This window comes from Oreochromis niloticus, linkage group LG7 (assembly GCF_001858045.2).
Source record: "Oreochromis niloticus isolate F11D_XX linkage group LG7, O_niloticus_UMD_NMBU, whole genome shotgun sequence".
NCBI lineage: Eukaryota > Metazoa > Chordata > Actinopteri > Cichliformes > Cichlidae > Oreochromis > Oreochromis niloticus.
Genome location: NC_031972.2, coordinates 21,454,390 through 21,474,748, shown reverse-complemented (window position 1 = coordinate 21,474,748; position 20,359 = coordinate 21,454,390). Strand labels below are relative to the sequence as shown.

The following is a 20,359-nucleotide window of genomic DNA, read 5'->3' as shown; positions in this document are numbered from 1 at the left end:
ACTCATCAATGACGTGAAGCACTACTACACTAGGCCGACTGAGACCCCCTGCTGTGATCTCATGAACTACTTCTTTTCCTCCAGTTCTTCCCACCATTGTTGCACATGACTGCTGCTCATACCGGTGGTTAATAACACCACTGAAATAAGATCGGTGAAGGGGTTGCAGTGATGAAGTTAGTAAGTTATTTACTGGTGCGTGGTTCCTAAGAAATTCATTCATTTTCACTTAAGAGGCTGTGGAAAATTCTTTGCCTTGTCTTGAAGGCTTTTCGGGGGTGTTTCCACTAGGCAGGAGAGGGCGTGAGGGAGGGGGGGGGTCCCAGAAATCGCAATAATCAGAAATAGAATCAGTATAAAAAAAAATGGTGCCCTGTGTCCTGCTACAGATTTATTACGTGAAAGTGGCAATCATTTTGTGTTGTTTTGCAAAGTGAAAAAAAAAAACAGCATTTATGCTCAAAAGTGTCATTCCACATAATGAGTATGTAGAAGGGCACTTTTCAAAATCGTGCACACTGTATTATTTTAACTTTGTAACCAATTATCTTAGTTGCTTGCTGGGTAATATGAGCTATAATGATGCAATTTATCACCAGATGAATAAAAAAAACTACAGCTTTAAAAACTGGGGGGAGCGACTGGTGCCACCTCCACCCCACCAGACACGCCCCTGCTGTGGTTTAACCAGGAAGACCAAGGGATTAGAAGATTTAAGGATGCACAACAGTTATATTTTCAAGGTTTGGCAGGCAGAGGCAGAAACTTTGTCAAATTAAAAGAGCAATGTTCCTTGTCTAATCGTTAAAAAAAATAAAAAATCATGGAGAAAATCACAAAGTCTAGCTACAATACAAAAGATGATAATTAGGACACTTTTGTGATGATTTTCTACACACCAAAGATTAGTGCCAATAAACTCTCAACTGCTGGCAGGAATTCGTTCGGTCAGAGCTCCATTCACATGTCTTTGAACAAGCTTTACTTGGACTGTTGGGAAATTATGTATTTGGTGGCCGGGGATGACTGAGTGTTTCTGTTCTTTGTCTCCACAGATGTCAATTATCAGAGGACTCACAGTTTTGGCTGCTGGCCCTTTAATCTCACTGTTTGTTCACTGAACTTTCAGATTTGGCTTTGGATTTACCTCTTTCTGTGTTTTACTCAAATGGCAGTTTCTATAATCTACCAGGGGAAGTTTCCTGGGAAGGCATGACATGAGAAACACACACATCCATCTCAGTGGGACTGCACAATGAAAGCTCCATGGGGTTGGGCCATTTCTCCCCTTCTCTATAAATGTCTAACGCTAACAGCATCCTCCTCAGATTATATTAAGGTTGTGAAGCTCCCACACTGATCTAAAGGCTGACAAGTTGTTGCCTGATCTTGTGAAACAATGGAAGAGTTGATTGAATCCATCATCAGAGGACTCATGTTTATTGCAGGGATCCTGGGAAACAACTGGCTGGCTATATGCTCCCTGCCCAGGCACAAATCCAGCATCCGCACAAACGAGGTCCTTTTCATCAATCTGGCCATCTCCAACCTCATCACCAACTACCTGGTGGACCTGCCTGACACCATGGCAGATTTTGCTGGGCGATGGTTCCTGGGGGAGACCTACTGCGGAGTGTTTTGCTTCTGTGCCGGCCTCTCTGAAACCAGCAGCATCTTCACAACCTTCTTCATCAGTGTTTTCTGGCACCAGAAGCTGGTCGGCTCCCTGAAACGAGGCGGCGCACCGGTGCAGATGGACAGCCTGTGCCTCGTGGGCTGTCTGCTTGCTGGGAGCTGGACGGTGGCTGTGGTTTTCAGCGTCCCACACTTCTTCTTCTTCACACTGGAGGGGGCAAATGACAGCCATGAAGACTGCATAGAGATCTTCCCTAATCCAAATGCTAGGCAAACATATGAAGCAATTTATTTAACCCTGGCTAACGCTTTACCTATGGCTGGGATTGTATTCGCCAGCGCCCAGATTGTCATCACTCTGCTTCAAAACCACCAACGTATAAGGAGTCATAACTCTGATCAAACCAAGGAGATGGTTAAAGAGGAACGAAAGAGGTTTGAGAGCAAACGCAACAAGGCGTCAGTCAGCATCATCTCTGGTCCAACCAGCTCAAAAGATCTCAGAGATTCTACATCTACAAACCACATTTATACAGGTGTGCCTGCTCCTTCCTCTCCAAACCGCCAGCCATCGGGCCATAGTCTCCGCAACGCTCCCCAGAACTGCAGCGTTGGAGCTCAGCCAAATCTCTCGAGGCCCTCTCAGATACCATCTAAACCCCATCCGAACTCGAGCACTCAGGTGAGAGCGGCCAAGAGCGTGGTGGCTGTAGCCAGCGTGGTGCTGGTATGCTGGCTGACTCATTTGCTTCTGCACATTACTAACAACATCCACACTTCATCAATAGTAGTGGAGGTGTCCAGCTACATCGCAGCCTCCTACACGTGCATCATTCCCTACATCTTCCTGCACGGAGTGAAAAAACTCACTTGCTCATCCAAAAGATAAAAATGACTTCCAGCTCTTTCTCTTGATCCTCAGTGTACTCTCTTTTTACTCAGCTGTCCAACACATTATATCAAACTGCTTCACTGTTTATTCATACATTTTATTTCTCCTGCACTATAAAAGGCTAGATCCAAATCGGTCAGAGAACATCGTTTTACAAAGTGGACATAGAAGTCAGAACTCAGACCTATTTTAAGCAAATATTTTGAAGGCTTTGCAATGCCCACAGCTGCCTCTACACTTCTGAGAGAAGCACGATATATTCAAGACCTCCTGACTATCATTTAAAGAGTGGAAAATTCAATATGACAAGTGGCCCTCACCTACTTAGAACAAGCTCTCTGGTGATTTCAGAGTGACAGAGTGTAAATGGTTTCAATGTGACTGGTTGTACGTGTACAGAAGGTACTGTCATCTTTATTGTATCCGAGATTACATCATCACAAATAAAAGATGGCATTTGGCTTGTTCCAATAGTTTGCCATATGTTCAGTTTGCTACTTCTCAGCTATAAAAACACATATCTGACAATCATGTGTCTAAAACAATCAAATGGAAAATGTTTACACATACTCAAGGAAAACCCTGTATTTGTTCTGGCTTAGTTTTCTACAAAAACATTTAAGCATTAGGAAAACACTATAAAGATGCAAACCTTCAGACATTTTCCCCTCACAGACATTATGCATGGCTTACTATGCTGGAGCATGTCCAAGTATACCAACAAAAATCAACCCAACATCAGGTCAAAATCAGTTTATTTCTCATGAGGCTAAGAATTAAAACACAATTGTGTACTCCAGCACACAGCTAATTGTAATTTAGCAATTACTGCCTTGTAGGGCTGATGTTTCTAAGAAAGCATGAGTGCGGGATTCAATTAAAGATAATTATGTAAACAGTGTCACATCCACCCAAAGCAATTAAATGCCCCTTTCTGCTGATAATTTGTAAAGTTTCACACAGATATATTTCAACCAAGAACATGTGTGTCTAGTTCACAGACACAGTTTCTGTGTAGTGTTTTGAAAACATCCTCAAAAGTGCTGTTTTATTTCATTAAAAATGAGTTTTATTTATTTTTCTTCCAAGTGGGCCAGAGTTTGCAGTGTTAAAAAATCATTCTGCTTTCAAAACAATCACAAAAAAGCACTCACACACAATGGCACTGTTAAATCTAACGCCCAAGCAGACAAAACATTCATTGTAATTAATAAAATGAAATGTGTAAATGACTTGCGGCAGAAAAGACGGCATTATGGCCAAGTTATGTACATAATTACAACATATAAAACTAAACTGTTGGCAGACAGGCAATAGAACAATCAAAATCATTCCCCTGTGAAGAAATGGCTTCAGTCGGGGACATTTTACCAGAAAAATCAACCCTGCATTTCCACTATAACCAATAAGCTGTAAAATTTAAAGGGATTTTATATTTGTGATGAAAAAAAAGTCTTCTCATCTTTAGATATATGACAGCTATCTGCACACAATGCAAATAACAGTCATTCTTTCCAAGGTTGTATTTCTGGATAATGTTTAAACTAACAAAATGTATCAAATAAGTTATAAAAACCTGTCTCTCCAAGCTGCAAGACGAACTGGAGGGGAAAAAAGAGCCAAACTACTTTGTAATACAAACGTCATCATCATATTGTCCTTTGCTGACAATGTAAACACACTTTAAATCAGCAGTTTTCACTTAAGGCCAACAGGGCAACACCCACAAGTCACCCGACTCTTGTCCTGATGTAATAAAATTATGAGTTACATCAGTGGAGTTTCTCCAGCTTTGCCTGAAGGGACTTGAAGTTGCCGATGGTTTGTTGAAGGACAGAGTTTGGGCTCAGGGACTGCAGCTCCACGAGGTAACCACAGATGTTGTCAAGACACACGTTAGTGAAGCGACGTCTGCAAAAAACAAAACAAAACAACTTTCCAATGTTTGTAAATCACTAGGCGCTCTGCTCTTCCCTGAATCATTTAAATCTCATCCAAGAAAATTTCATGGTTGATCTAACTGTTCTCTCTTTCTCAGCAGAGAGAGGCAAAGTAAAGCTGGGAGAAACTTTAAAATCCTTGATGGATATAGATGGGATGCTTCAGATAGTCTTAGTGAGCTCTGACCTGAATAAATCACAGAGAAATGATCAAAGTGCAAACTAAACATCACGCGTGGCCAAACGAGGTGAGGTTTTACATGTTTGTCCACGGTATCTGACTGCCTGCTGGGAGCTGGCATGATGGGCATGATCTGTTGCTTAGAAACAGCAAAAATGCATCACACTGAAGAGGGGAAAAAAAGAAAAAGAAAAAAACAAAAAACACTAGTGTGATCAAGATAAACCTGTATTTAAAGTGTGATCATTTTGCTCCTTTTATGGAACATTTAATACATTTTCTATTTTTGGTGTAAAATTAGAAAATGCAGTTGCTTACTAAAAAAAAATGTTCAGCGTCATTACTCTCTGTTATGCTTTGTAAGCACTTTCTTCCTGTGCTGACAGCATTTAAAATTTAGCTTAAGATTATATCTAAAGTCTTGAAAATAAAGCCAAGATCATACTCTCCAGTGTAAACGTCTCGCCAGACTCGTCCCTGGAGAATTTATATTTTAATGCACCAACTACACACGTGCATAGCCAGCAGACTACCAGAAGGAACACTACAGGAATGCCTGCTCGGCCGTCGGATCTGCAGCTGTCCTTGTCCAAAATGGAGTATAATTTGGGCCTGAGAGCTTCTCAGTTCTGATCTTCACCCCATTGAGTAAACAAAAGCATGCCTCTTATGATTCCTTTGCATGTAATCTCGGTTAAAGTTTCACAGGTTCATCTGTAGTACAATGAGAGATTATGTGGTTGTGTTTTAACTGCCTCTGCAAACTTAAACCCCCTATTCCAGTACTATTTAATATCAGTGGTTTTTATTGTATATGGTTCATTTTCCTGGACTTTTTTGCTCTGTTCTTTTAAATGGCTTTAAATAGTGTTGTTTTTTTCCTTTCAACATCTGTCCAGGGGATAAAAGTTCAACAGAGATTTAGCTAACACTGGCACATGTACAGTAAAGTTGATGAATGTGTATCTAAAAGAAATAAAATAATCAGCTTACACACTGACTGATGGCAACAGTTGTGACAGTAATGCTCACCGGGGACCTTAGGTTAATGCTGTGAACACTACAGCAGCCACTACAGGCCAGGAGCTGAACAGACCCTAATTACCTGTCATAAGTTGGTACCCTGCTGGGGTCTTCTACATATCCTGAGAGAAGCACATGAATACACTCCACTAAATGAAGCGGTTTCCTCAGGCGTTGCCAGCAAGGATCCTATGAAAAATTTAAAAACAAACAAACAAAGGGTTGGTTTTTGGATTCATTGAGATAACTGGGTCATTATTGAAAAGACTAAAAGGAAGTTCAGCTTAAAAAGTCACGGGGCGATGCATGTACCCGAGTTTTGAGGAGCTGGTCATAGACCTCCAACAGACGTGGCAACTGCACCCCAATCTCCTGCATGGTAGATGTAACGAATCCCACATCCCAGTTGAGCCGGCAAACCTCCTGCTCCAGGAACTTTACTAGAAACTCTGCAATCACAGGACACATCAGCTCCTTAGCATCGCATACTCAGCAATATGTTCACTCCCGGGTACGTAATTGATTATGTGCACGCATGCAAGTACCGATGATTTATATAAAATTAATCAATGCCTCCATAGGCATGACAAGCTTGAACATGCTGGTTATAAAAAGGAGGATAATTAAGCAATCGCCTCAATCACCAACATGACCCTACAGACCTGCACACCAGAGACATGCTGACATAAATGATGCTAAAGGGAACTCCAATTACATAACTGTTGACAAAATTTTAAAGTGCAAGCTGGCAAATGTTAATCAGACTAAAACTCAATGTAATTACAGCTTACCCAAAGGGAAATATCTCGGTGTTCCAGCATAAATCTTTCCAAGCGATACCAGCTTCAGATTAAGAGACCTCATTCTATCCACTGGACTCATGGCCACAGTATCTTCCAGTTCTGAAAGAGAGAAGAGGCATAAGTGAGATATAAGGCATGCAAAAAAAATAAATGAATAAAAATATAAAGCCCCAGGTTGCATTTTTGTGGGATATTGAAATTTGGCTCACCTTTCTCCAAGATCTCCTGCCACAGCGAGTGCACCAGGATCGGGTCAGAGTGTCCAGCGCAGTGAATGATGGCCAGTTTGCATTCAGACAATTTGAAATGATCGGCAAACTCTCCGTAGAGCTATGCAACAAAAACAGTTCCACAAACAAATTTCCATTCACTGTAAAAACAAAACTCTTTATCCATCACCTTTAAATTAGGGCTAGCGTGTTAAAATACTCCTAAAAACACTCTTCTCTGTTCCACAGTTGCACGTTACCTTTGTGATGTCCATTAGCTCCGAGTCCAACTGAGAGATGACATTTTTCACAGAGGGATGATGGGAGTACTGTCTGATCAGGGTTTCCTGTATCTGCACTTGGATACGCACAAGCTACAGCAGAGGGGAAGTAGACAAACAGAGCATGAGCAGAATGTGCTGAATTTCAGGGGCTAGGATTTCTTTCACTGTAAGCGTTACAACGTCAGGGTTACCTCCATCTTCTCTTCCAGCTCATGGAGGAACTCTCCATCAGATGCCTGAGCTGAGATGGAGGATGAACTCTTCGCAGACAGGATGGCTCGAGCGATGTACTCCAAACGCTGCTTCAGTGAGATCTCCGTGCTACATGATCAGAGTGCAGACAACAAGGTACTTTTTCTAAATTGTTTTTTAATAAGTTGAATATAACGTATACACTTGCTGAAGGAGTCTGTGTTGGAGGTGCCAATTTTCCATGTAGATGTGTTGCATGTTGTGGCGTTGGCATTTTGCTGCTGCATCCGAACCTGTGCATGTCGGCAAGGCGGGCCAGTACGTGGGCGGCTTTGCCAAAGTTACGATTCTTCTCGTAGTAGCGCCACAGGAGGTCCATATTATGAACTTTACTCTGGTCCTGCTTGATCATATGCATCAGATGTTCTTCCAAGTATGGAGAATTCACCTGGACCCCAGAGCACAGGGACAAACACAGGTATGATATACTGGTGTGTAATCACCATGACAATGCTAAAAGCATCTTCAATTTGGTCATACACGAATGTGTGGAGGTGTAAAAAATAAAACTGCAAGAATCAGAGTAAAACAACACTGAAAATGTTGGATTTAAACATTTTTCTATTCATTTTTTATTATTTTAGGGGAGTTTTTATTTACATTAGTAGTCTTACTTCAAGTGAAACACATTTTTGGAACCAAACATTTTTTATTAAAAAAAAAAAAATGCAGTTTCAACTTGCTTTGATAAGTATTTAAATTTGTTTTAATTCTCCTAGTTTGTTAAATACCATTTTATTTTTATACATCTTCATTTATATATTTTGTTCATAAAACAATTTCTTTGAATGAAACTGAGGTGCAAAAGGTTTGGATGAATCAATAAAAAGGAGATGTGAAAAATTCATGAATAAATAAAAAGGTCATTTGGGAAAGCAAATAAATGGGGAGCGTCATTTCAAAATGTAAATAATAATCTACAAACAAATTAAAACATAACTAGAAATTAATTAATTCCTAGATTAATTTGAATTTAAAGAAACTATTTTTTTCAGATTTTAACAGCATCTGTCTTCCATGTATATTAGCTGTTGTGTTTGGGGCAATAAAATCTGGTTGAAAATAGAATCTAAACTGATGTAAGAACTGATTTCTGCCAACTAAAAAAAGAAAGAAAAATAAAAATAAAAACAAGCTTTACTGAAACAAAACATTTACGAGCAAGCAGACAGTACCTCGAGCAGCTTGTCAGTCAGGTCGGCCTGAATCAGCCAGTTGTAGAGCGCGATGTGAAACAGCTCGTCCTGAGACCTCTGGGCCAAACCCAGCATCTGCTCAAACTACACGGGAACAGATTTTTATTAGAAGGAAGATGATACACAGTGCAGCAGAAAGAAATGAGAGAAACTCCTACTCACATGAGCTGTCGCTTCTTCATTGCTGAGCATGTTGGGGTCAGAGGTCATGACAGGAGGTCCGGGCTGTTTAGGGACACTGGGGGACTGTGGGGCAGCTTTGCTCTGGTTCACCAGCTCCTGCATGGTGTCTGTGATGCACTTATAACATGAAAGTCTGGAGGTTTAAAAAGCAAAGATAAAGAACGGTGACGACTACATCTCTGATGTGGGTGATTTGTTTAAGGCTTCTTTCCTTTGTGTTACCTTTCCTGGAAGGCCTGCTGTCCCACTCTGTCCTGCTCAGGTTCTCCATTCTTGTAGAAATGAGGCCCTAGCCTCTGTGGATCCTTCTTCTCTGCCGCAGTGAGGCACAACTCCAGGATTCCCTCGTAAAAACGCACTGAGAAGATAAGCAGCATTAGAAAATAAATCTCACGAACAGTACATATATATAAACAGAGATAGTGGAGATGTCTTGCATCTCCTTACCCTGTCTGTACTGGGAGCAAACAAGTGGGAGGTCTGTGTGCTGGCTGATCTGTTGGTAGAGCCGTAAAGACTCTCTCAGTGTTCTCTCTTTATCTGCTTTATTCTGGATCTGCTTGGAGCTCTGCAGCATCTCATTAGCCTGAGTGGGGGACAAGAGCAAATTCAGTGCTGAGACACATGGATCGATGTGGATAAATCAATAACCTCTTAGTACAAGACCTCATTGCCTTAAAAAATACCTTGAGGATTATAAGAAATGTGAAAACAAGACGCACACATCAATAAAGTACGAATGTGATACCCCTGAAGCAGCAATAATTGTAACTATACTTAACACAGAGGTGAAAAACAAGGTGTGTGTATGAACCTTGGAGCAAACGCTGTCATCGCTGCTGTACAGCAGCGGACAGATGTCGCGCAGGTGATTGCTGATAGCATCCACGGAGGCGTTATCTTTGATGTAGACATTAATGAGTCCTGTGATGAGCGCTCCAGATAACTCCTTGCCTCTTATCACAACATCTTTAAAACTTGCTCCCTTCATCTGCTCTTGAAACTCCTGCAAATAACAAAAAATGGCAGAATGACAAAGGAGCACTCCAAAAACAACGGGGAGCTTCAACTGTATAACAGGTTTTACTGCAGGGTTATGAGCATCTGTTTGCAGTGCACATATGCACCTTTGGCAGCTCAGACATAATGAGGCTGAACTGATGATCACAGAGAAGCTTCCAGAGGGCCAGAGTCTGATATGAGCGATGCACTAACTGCTGGATGGCCTGCAGGGACACTTTCTCATAGACTTGAGCCTTGGCTGGAAACGGAGATGACAAAGAAAAGAAAAAAAAACTTACACTATGTTTCCTTTCCCACATTTATATATAGTGTAATAAAAAATTATGCAGGGGAAAAAATGAAGCCTGTATTCATGACTCACTGTGATATTTCCTCTGGAGTTCCTGCTGAACCTGCTGAGAGCTGGCTCCATCAGGACGCATGAATCCCAGCAGCCTTTGCTGCAGGTTGGCAGGGGAGCTGAAGATAACAGGAAACAACACAGATGTTATACAAAAGAGATAGGAAACAAGAGTCTGTTGAAGTATATTTTTATCTTTTTAGCATCTACAGATCCTGTTTTGTGCATTAATATCAAAAAGGAAAGTGTTTTGATTTTTTGAAGGTTTTGAACAGAAGCTAGTTTGAGGGGACTTCTCATCTAAACACAACTTTATTTGATAGCTTTTTCTGTCCTTAATCACTCGAGCTGAACTGTTCTCCACAGACTAAAACATTCAGCAAAGTTAAACCATCTGCTCATATCCCAGCTGGTGTTACATCATGTATTCTGCTCACTGAACTGAAGGAAAATCTTTAATTCTTTGTACATTTATTTTACTCTACTCCTTTAATTTGAAGGCAATGTTGCAAAAGATCTAACACAACTTTCTGAGGTATCAATACAGCAATTAACTCAAAATAAGAATAAACAAAATCTGTAAGGAGCTTTACCTTGCAGCACCGAGAGAGGAGGGACTGAACTGAGAGTTTTTATCCAGAAACTCCTGCAAGCCGCAGAGCTCATGAAGGACTGACTCCACATCAAATGAATTAACACTGCTTTCCAACTGTGGTGGGCAAAAGATAAAAGCTAGTGTTAATTATTAACAGCATGTAAGTAATAGGAATAGTTTTATTTACATACCGCCATTCAAAATAAAAATCACAAGGAGCTTCACATCAAATAAAAACCACAAAAGGAGGACAATGAGGAAAAATAAAATGCTAAAATGAGTCCACTGAGCTCAGAGATGATAGACTGGGGAGCAGAGAGTCCCAAAGAGAGGGTCCACAATTGCAAAAGTTCTGTCACCTTTAGTTTTTAATCTAGATGGACAATAAACTCTGAGAAGACCGACAGTTAGTTTGAGCGGTCCTACTAGTGACATGGCTGCAAAAGTTCACTGATGGAGCTAAGTGTTGCCAAACAAACCCCTAAAGACAAAAACCAGAACCAGAATTGAATTCTAAACTTGATGGGGAGACAGTGCAATGAGATCAGTAGAGGTATGACATGGGAACGTTTGGGAGGATCTTCTGTAGATCGTCCAAACTGTAGACGATCTACCTGCCTTAGTAAAAGCTTGTTAAAGAGTGACTTACAGGACAAATTCAGAAATAATACTAATATTTCTCAGCTGATGAAAGCAAGAACAAACCAGGTCCTTAACATGCAAATCCAATGGCAAGCACCCATCAAGTGTCAAAACCTAGATCTCTAATAAATGGAAAGCAAATCCTTATTTTGAATGAACCAGGGGGACAGCTGGCAGGAGCCCACATTTTATTCCCATCCAACTGGAGAAAATTATCTTGACATCCAGGATTTTTTTTACAATCAAAACAATTCTGCTGTGAGTAAATGTAATGTTACTTGCAACGGTACTTACAATACTGACAGTCTGATTCCCTTTGCTGATAGTTTTCTCGACAGCAAGGCTGCCATCCCAAATATTTCTGTTCAGAGTCAGCAGGAAAACAGGAGAGGAAGACATGTGACTCAGCAGTTTAAGGACAACATCAACACACATCAGCAACCAAAGCTTTGAATCTGAGGCCGAGTATTTAAGCTGTGACCCAGAAAAATGTGACAAATGATGACAGGATTTACTAACCCGAGAATGCGTGCGAAGTAGATGCAAATGCCGTTGTGCTTCCCGGAGAAAATCACTTCAGGGCCAGCTGACATAGGTGTGATGGGGGCAGAGCCAGAATGCATTGGTGCAAAGGGTGTGGCCAGTGCTGGGGGTATAACACCTGAAGGGGGCATTAATAATGCACAATGGTATGAATATTATAGTTAGCCATTAAAATTATTGTTTTCTTCACGTACAGATCTGGTTTTGCATGATTTGGTCACATCCCACCAGCCAGGTGGACACAGCAAAATGTTTGCTCATTTACCCGGTGCTGGAGAGCTCATCACAGGCCCAACAGTACTGGGTGATGCCAAGGCTGCAGGAAATCTCATCTGTGCTTCTCCTCCATATCTGATCAAAATTGTAAAAAAAAAAACCACTGCCTTTAGTTTGTGCTTAGTGTGACTGTAAAATTTACATATATCAAACCGTTAACTGACCTGAAGAAGGCTCTGGTGGCCCATTGTGAAACCTCTCTGTCGCAAGCAGCACTGGAGCAAGCGAGGATTAAGGCTGTGGCACAAGCCTGCTCCTCCTGTACAGAAAACAGCAATGATTCAAAAATATGTTGTATGTCATGAAGGTGCCTGTGTGTCACAGAGGCTGCTAGCTAGTCACATGCTCAGGCTTACTGCTACATGCTATGATAAGGGGATTATAAAATATTACACAGTGATTGTCACTGCGATTTTACCCGGTGGAGCTTGAAGAAGCGTTCAATTTCTTCACTTTCCCCTCCAGCACAGCTCACCAGGAGGTGACGGAGCTGATCCACTGGTCTCAGCTTTTGAAAAATATGACTCCCCTGAAGGAGATTTGACACTTTTAGTTGTACAGTTATGATAATGTCTTGTCACGCTGTAACAAGATTAAGTTTACGTATGCAACATGAAGCGTCATGACAACAATTTTAACCTTTGCAGAGAGGAGGACAAACTTCTGTGGAGGGATGTTGTGCTGCTGGACCACCACAGGAGAACTGGTGATGGGGATATGGTCCTTGTTCAGAGGAGTAAAAATCTTGGCCGGTCGCTCTTCATTAATGGCACAAAGAGCCCAAGAGTGTCCATCCACGTTAGACATCATCTGCAATGCAACATGTGCAGCGAACATGACAGATAAACTGATCATTATGTAACAAAGTGCCAAAGAAAGGCAAAACATACATTTTATTTATTGCATGACTTTTTTGTGCTAACCTGTGTCTCCATTAAGGGCTTCTTGAATGGAAAGGAGTCGTGATTGATGCACCACAGAATGTCGCTGTCCTCTGTCTCAGAAGCGGCCATAAGAAGAACACCTGAAAGATTTCAAATGTATTAAAGACAGATGTGGTTCCTTGCCAACAAAGTCCCCGTTCGTCACTGAATGAACAAATAAATGATTCAGGATCTGAGTGCCATTTGCTTATTACCTTTGCTGTGTAGTGCCTTATGTACTTTGGAGGGTTTCTGGAGGGTAGAGGAGGCAGAAAAACCTGGAGGAAGGCGGACATGTACCAAAGCTAGCAAACTAGGTCGCACTGCAACGTTCTTCTGGTGCGGAGGCGCAAAAGGTGTAGTGCTGAAGTAGAGACGCACACCTGCAGAAACACAGTATCAGTACAGACGTTACATAATGCACGTATTCTAGTATTTCATCCCATACTGATTAATATTTCATAACATACCTGCGTGGGTGACGGCGAGCAGATGGCAATCTGAGGACTCTGATCTGTCAATCACAGAGATCTGTACGATGGGTTTGAAGACTGAACGATCTATTGTCCTGAAAATGGAAAAACTGAGTTTTTCAAACAGCCAGAGAAAAAAAAAAAAAAAGAAATACTCTCCCCTGAGAAGATAATGACACACAAAAGAAGCTTGATTGATGTTTATTAAACTAAAACATGCCTGGCAATGTTTCCAGCAGCCGCAACAATTGAACTCTGTGACATTGTTGCCACACGACTCATTCCTTGCCCGTCAGCACCCAGGTCATACACCTGAAAAATATGCAAGTACTTCATTATTTTAACCGACAGGTGATTGCTGCACATTTATTGCTTTCCAGCCCAATCAGAAAGATATGTACGCACAAAATGTGCCTCATACCTGAAGGACACCTTTTTCTGAGCGTGTGAAAAGTGTGTTACGAGAGTTATCGATTGCAATCTGCACAATGGGATCTGTGGAGAGAAGCAACAAAATGTTCCAGTCAGCTTTAATCAGGCAGACATATTTCACTCCACCTGGAAACGTGAACCTGCTCCTTACCATCTTCAGAGAAGGAGAACTGAAGCACAGAAGGGATTAGGAAAGACAGAGAGCTCTTAGAGTGGTTGATTTTTCTGCAGCGTTGGCTCAGCCAGCCTGCCTCAGCCTGGTAAGCGATCTCATAGAGACAGCCGTCCTTTCCTGCCATAAAGATGCGTCCCAGATCTGTGGAGGTGATGGACAGGATGTAGGTGTTGTCTGTGGGGATTGAGAACAGGGGGTCTGGTAGCAGCTGCATCCCACCAGACATGCTGTCATTCAACCCTGAAACAAGAGAGAGACACAAATATGACCCAGATAAACCAGCATAAGCACATCATGATATTATAGGCACTACTCCTATTACCCCACCCTGACATCCATACAAGTATCATCACACTGATTCTGAAAAGTGTGCATGTCATGCATTTGTATATGGCTGACAATGTAAATGGTAACAAATTGAATATAAATGCCTTTAAAACAGCTGGATGTCATTTAATGTACTGCCGCTTAATACCAGGGTCGCTGGAGGATTTAAGATGGAATGTTTAACTGTTAATGTTAAAAGGAAACCTTTTCTTTTCTGTCACCTACAAAATATTACAAAAATTCTGTTGAGAAATCACTTACCAGCTTGACTTTTGGGGAAACTGAGCCCAAGGATGACCACGTCCACAGAAGTGGCCAATACTAAGAGGTAGTGAATGTGTGGCTGTAAAATCCCTGAGAAAAGAAGAACAGAACTCATAAGAATTACTCAAACAAAAGATGACAAATGCTTTGCGAGTGCCTAGGCGTACCTTGTTTTGGTTTTACTAGGCCGACTGCCAAAATAGTTTCAATCAGGCCATCAAAATAGGCCACGTCTCCTCTGCAAGGAATAAAAGAGAGAAAAAAAATGCCTCAACTCCTGGTTTTATCATCAATAAAAATACACAATAAAAAGATTATTACTAATAATATGAGCAGAGTTTGTGCGCTTGACTTGGTTTGTAAATGTCAGTCAGTCCTGTTTTATCCAAGAGGTACGCACCCATCTTCGTAATTCCACATAAAGATGTCATTGTCGATTGTAAGCCACGCTCGAGAAATTTCAGGGAAAACTCCCATCATGCAATTGAACTGCATGTCTACAAGTTGGTTAAGCTGAAACTCGTATTACTTGTGGAACAAAAACAAGTGCAATGAACATATTTTCTACTCGATATGTCAGATGAAAATCATTGCATTTGTTTTTCCTGAATGAACCAAAGGATACGGCTGAATTGCTCCACAAGCTCAGGTGGCAGAGGGACTCGGCGGACTGCACTGAGCTCTGGCAGGTTAGGCACACTGAGTAAACCAGGCCCCTGGAGTGGGTAGTCCATATCTGACACCCCGGAGAGGGACGGCATATCTGTGAAGAACAACAGGAAGTCTGTTTATAGTATTAAGTTTTTCTCCACTGTAAAATAAGGTAAGCAATATAGTTGTTGAAATATATGAAGACATTACACTGAAAGGTGTTAAGACAATGGTTCATTCTATATCAACTGACCAAATGCATCAGGCTTGGCCGTCTCTGATTTTCCTGAAGAAAATTCCAGGACTATACTTCCAAATAAGGAAGCTGACACTTTTAGCCTAGTGCATGAGACTCACATTGTGAAATTTAAGCTCTCTTAAATACCATCTGTAAAAAGAATTTTTTTTTAAAGTCATGCTGAGAAAGTGGGGCTGAAGTTATAAACAAAGACACCAAATCTTTGCAAAAAAAAAAGTTACAATTAAGTTGTTTGGTGATGGGTTTTTGTGTGCGCGTGTGTGTGTGTGTGTGTGTGGGGGGGGGGGGGGGGGTACAGAGTACTGTAGTACAGCGAACACCTCATATATGGAAATCTGTGTTCCAAAAACTATTAAAATTTTCAACAAAATTCAAGCTGTCAGAAACATATGTTGAACTACAGCTACACTTTTGAAATTCCATATTCCTTCAGTCATGTCATAGCAGATATTTGGCCTAAAAAATTTGAGAACTACCTAAACTATATGAAAATGGCTCCACAGAAAATGGTGTTTAGAAAAGTCTTAAAAATGCCCCCTAAACACAAAAACAAATTGATAATAAGTAGCACAGTTAGCACTGTTGCCTCACAGCAAGAAGGTACCAGGTTCAAATCCAGTGTGGAGTTTGCATGTTCTCCCAGTGTCTGCGGGCACTTCAGCTTCCTACCACAGTCCAAAGGCTAGCATGGGGTGAGGTTAATTGGTGATTGCCTAAACTTCTAAAGGTGTAAATGTGAGCGTTAATGGTTGCCTGTCACTATCTGCTAGGACTTCGACAGATTGGAAACATGTCTAAGGTGTACCCTGGCTTTCGAATTTTTGTCAGGAAAATCAGAGATGGTTAGGCTGGGAATTTTATCCTAAATTTGGTCAAGTGATATGAAATAGTTCCAATGTGAACTTTGCATTTCCCTTATCTATCTTTTTAACTACTGAGCAACAGAATAATTTAGCCCCTTAAAAAAAATACCATGATGCAAGCATAACATAAAGATGCCTCATTTGCTTATAAATCTGTTGAGCAGATTTAGCTTTCCTCCTTTTACAGTTAAATAAAACAAAAAACAAGCAAACAAAAAAAAAAAAAAAAAATCACATATGGCAAATAAATTCTTACAATGAGATGATCTATGGGAGTTTAACCAAATACTTTGATTAAGCTTTTTGCCTTAGATTATTTAATTTTAAAAAAAACCAAACAAACCCTAAGTGCTAAACCTTCACATTTTCATGCTTTACAACACATCAACCTGAACTATTAAACTGTCTCTCTTCACCCAAACACATCCATATTTCCCAGTCACTCCTGAAATCTGTATTTTACACACACATGAGCAACAACTGCTGCTCAGATCCTCTGTAGGAAAGTTTTGTCCAAAACCTCCTACAACATTTGCTTTCACCGATATTATCCATCCCAGTTTTTCCTGCTACTCCTAGTGTTGCATGAGCTGTAAACAAACAGCTATCATTAGGTCTTTCCTTCGCCTTAACTTACTGTGTGAGGGGACTCCGAGCAGTTCTGACAGGTCGGGAAAGTATCGGTCATCCTGCAGGTGTCTGTCGATGAGTCGGGAGGAGTTCTCCAGGGCTTCAGCGAGCGCAGCGGCGGGGCTGCTGGGTCCAGCGGGGGACGGCATGGCTGGGCAACCACCGCTCACCCTATCCTATCTGCACAAAAAGCAGTTCAACCACAATTATTCGACTGCACCATTTGGCCAGATGCCCTCCGTGAAGACCCGAGAGAAATAATCAAACGAGACACCAAAAACATAACTTGAACTTGGTTTTTTTCAGTTGCTGCTAGCTAATGTTAGCTAGTCGACAGAACACCGGTTAGCTTTCTGCTGCCACTTAGAACCTATTATTTAGCATACAGCTAACTGCCAGCTACGAGTGAAATAAAGCATTTAAAAGTGCGGTCATTGCTTTACCCGACTGAAACGATTCCGCGTGTTTCTGGTGTGTTAGGTCAACGAGTTGAGTTGACCAGTTGAGCAGCAAAATTCAAAGAATTACCCACAATACACATACACAGCTAGCAGCCCGCCAACCTCATGCACAGGAGTAGAGAAAGGGTTATTTCCGGTGTAACGTCTTCTTCGTCTCCTTCAAAGTGTGTTGTACTGCCATCCACCAAAGATACACAAGAAGAGGTGTAAAATATTCCGCAAAATAACCATTTAAACCATTGAAAGACGTGATGTATTCTGTTTCATCTGCAGTGCTGTTTCAAATAACGATGTTTTCAAATCTATGTATTCAACTGTTCTTGTAAATTTGATTTTTTTTTAAAGGTGAGACGCTCATTCTATAAAGGTCAGCAGTTTTAGTTTCTCAAGCAGAAACGCAACTTTTGTGTTTTATTATGCATTCAAAAAAGGTTCGCAATCAAAAATTAAACATTAGAGTGTAACATAATGTTTTATTGCAAATAGTGATTAAATATGCTTCTGACGAAGCATACTTATGCTTAAATGCATAAATATGCTTCTGACGAACTTCTGACGAAGTTGTGTTTTTGTATTTTCCTACTCAGTTGTATATAGTATTTGTATTTCTATTTTATTCTATTGTATATATTATTCTATTCTATTTTATTCTATTGTATATAGTATTTTATTCTATTTTATTGTATTTTATTGCATTCCAGTGTTTTCTAATTTCTGCTACATAACTTTGCACTTTTGCTGTAACAAAACAAATTTCCCACCTGTGGGACTAATAAAGGCCATCTTATCTTATCTTATCTTATCTTATATCTGTAATGTGTGCTGAATCTCATGAGACAACAATAAACTAATGACAGATATTAAGTATGGTTTCATTTCAAACAGATCAACGTCACTGGCATTATCAGACTAAACAAAATACATCACAAACTCCTTAGACAAAAAAAAAAAAAAAAACAGTGTGTTTGGGCTATTAAGAAAGACGTTTTATACAATAGATCATGATATTTTAATAACAGATAATTAACTCAATGGTATTACTGTGTAGTTTTAAATTTGGTTGGGAGTTAGTTAAGAAACAAACAATAGTTTGTGAAGTTAAATGATTGTTACTCCATATGTATGGACATTGCTTGTGGCCTCCCCCAGGGGTCAGTGTTGGTCCCCAATTGTTTAAGTTACACAGTACATCAATGTGAGGTGTCCACCGTGTTAAAAATGCTAGTTTTTGTTGATGACACTAATATGTTCTTCTCTTGTGATGATTTGTAATATGTACTGGATGAGATGATGATAAATAATTGTTCTGAAGATCTGGCTTGATAAAAACTAATTATCATTCAATTTGATCAAAAACGAAAATAATGTAATTTGGAAATGGTAGATTCAATACAAATGTAAAGATTCAGAAAAATGGGGCTGATTGAAAGAGTCTAAAACAGATTGCTTGGGATAACAATGTGACACATGGCATGTATCTCATGCATGGATTTTGTGGGATTTTCCCACACAACCATCTCTAGGGTTTACAGAGAATGGTCTGAGAAAGAGAAAATATCCAGCAAGCGGCAGTTCTTGGGGTGAAAATGCCTTGTTGATCCCAGAGGTCAGAGGACAGGCTAGACTGCTTTGAGTCGAAAATTAGGCAACAGTCACTGTAATAGCAAATCCTTACAACCATATATTGCAGAAGAGCATCTCTGAACTCACTGAAATCTGAAGCAGATGGACAGTAGCAGAAGATCACACCAGGTGCCACTCGTGCCAGCTAAACACAGAAAACTGATACTACACTTCACCATAACTTGACAAAAGAAGACTGGAAACATGTTACCTGGTCTGATTAGTTTCAATTTCTTATGGTCAGAATTTAGGGTAAACAACATTAAAAAATAATAATAATGTATACTTTATTGATCCCCGTGGGGAAATTCTTCTCTGCATTTCACCCATTCACTCAGTGAAGCAGTGGGCAGCCACCAGTGCGGCGCCCGGGGAGCAGTGTGTGGGGACGGGACCTTGCTCAGGGGTACCTCAGGGTAGCCGTTCACCCATCCTGCACTGTATCAACAGTTCAGCCTGCTGGTGCTGTAATGGTGTGAGGGATATTTTCTTGGTACACTTTAGGCCCCTTAGTACCAACTGAGCATAATTTAAGCACCTGATTATTGTCGCTGACCATCTATCCCTTTATTATCACAGTGTACCCATCTTTTGATGGCTGCTTTCACCAGAATAACACAACAGGTCACAAAGCTCAAATAATCTCAAACTGGTTTCTTGAACATGACAGTGAGTTTACTGTACTAAAATGGCCTTCACAGTCACCAGATCTCAATCCAATAGGGCACCTTTGGGATGCGGTGCCAAGAAATCTTCAGCAACTGTGTGAAACTGTCAATACGGATCAAAATATCTGAGGAATGTTTCCAGCTCCTTGTTGAATCTGTGCCCCAAAAAATGAAAGAACTTCTGAAGGCAAAAAGGGGGGTAAACTCAGTGGTAGAAAGGTGTACGTAATAAACTGCATATACCTATTAGCATGATTATATTTACACTAATACTCATAAAACACACAAGCTCGTTAGACAGGAACAAAGTGCCCACAGCAGATTAAAAATTCTTACCTTTTATGACAAATTTTGCTCAGTGAATTGAAAGTGGTAACATTTTATGAATCATTGACGGATGAGTTTAATCTTTCTGTCACATGGGCTTATGTGCCTTTTTGAAATTAACTTCATAGAATCACTCCTATTTATCTGTGTCAAACACACGGTGGGAAAATAAAAAGCAAGCACATTACACGGTCTGATGCCTGCGGGAGAAAAAAACGCAAACAAGTAACAAAGATGTAAGAAAAATTTATTGCAGTATTTATTCC

General features: G+C 40.6%; 2 protein-coding genes across 4 annotated transcripts; one reads left to right on the top strand and one right to left on the bottom strand.

Annotated features, from left to right (window-relative positions):
* Positions 1-201: 201 nt before the first annotated feature.
* Positions 202-3,933, top strand: ora5 (olfactory receptor class A related 5). Its single transcript, XM_003453913.5, has one exon. It carries the CDS (start codon positions 1,400-1,402, stop codon positions 2,522-2,524), a length of 1,125 nt encoding a protein of 374 aa, XP_003453961.1. The 5' UTR covers positions 202-1,399; the 3' UTR covers positions 2,525-3,933.
* On the bottom strand, positions 3,574-17,729 carry nup155 (nucleoporin 155). Of its 3 annotated transcripts, none has more exons than XM_013276716.3 (34): positions 17,458-17,637; positions 17,022-17,194; positions 15,237-15,374; positions 15,012-15,108; positions 14,779-14,849; positions 14,609-14,701; positions 13,997-14,260; positions 13,835-13,908; positions 13,634-13,725; positions 13,411-13,508; positions 13,156-13,323; positions 12,941-13,041; positions 12,657-12,827; positions 12,436-12,546; positions 12,182-12,276; positions 12,007-12,092; positions 11,718-11,859; positions 11,493-11,559; positions 10,555-10,670; positions 9,983-10,080; positions 9,726-9,859; positions 9,413-9,604; positions 9,046-9,184; positions 8,821-8,956; positions 8,578-8,731; positions 8,395-8,499; positions 7,453-7,607; positions 7,159-7,288; positions 6,944-7,057; positions 6,684-6,804; positions 6,463-6,573; positions 5,984-6,120; positions 5,754-5,860; positions 3,574-4,438 (listed from the first exon to the last, which is right to left on the bottom strand). In XM_013276716.3, the coding sequence occupies exons 2-34, from the start codon at positions 17,161-17,163 to the stop codon at positions 4,300-4,302; spliced, it is 4,098 nt and encodes a 1,365-aa protein (XP_013132170.1). In that variant the 5' UTR covers positions 17,164-17,194; positions 17,458-17,637; the 3' UTR covers positions 3,574-4,299. The 3 variants fall into 3 exon arrangements, with proteins under 3 accessions (XP_013132170.1, XP_013132172.1, XP_013132171.1); XM_013276718.3 differs by having other exon boundaries at positions 4,300-4,438; positions 17,578-17,729; XM_013276717.3 differs by having other exon boundaries at positions 4,300-4,438; positions 17,558-17,715.
* Positions 17,730-20,359: the final 2,630 nt, after the last annotated feature.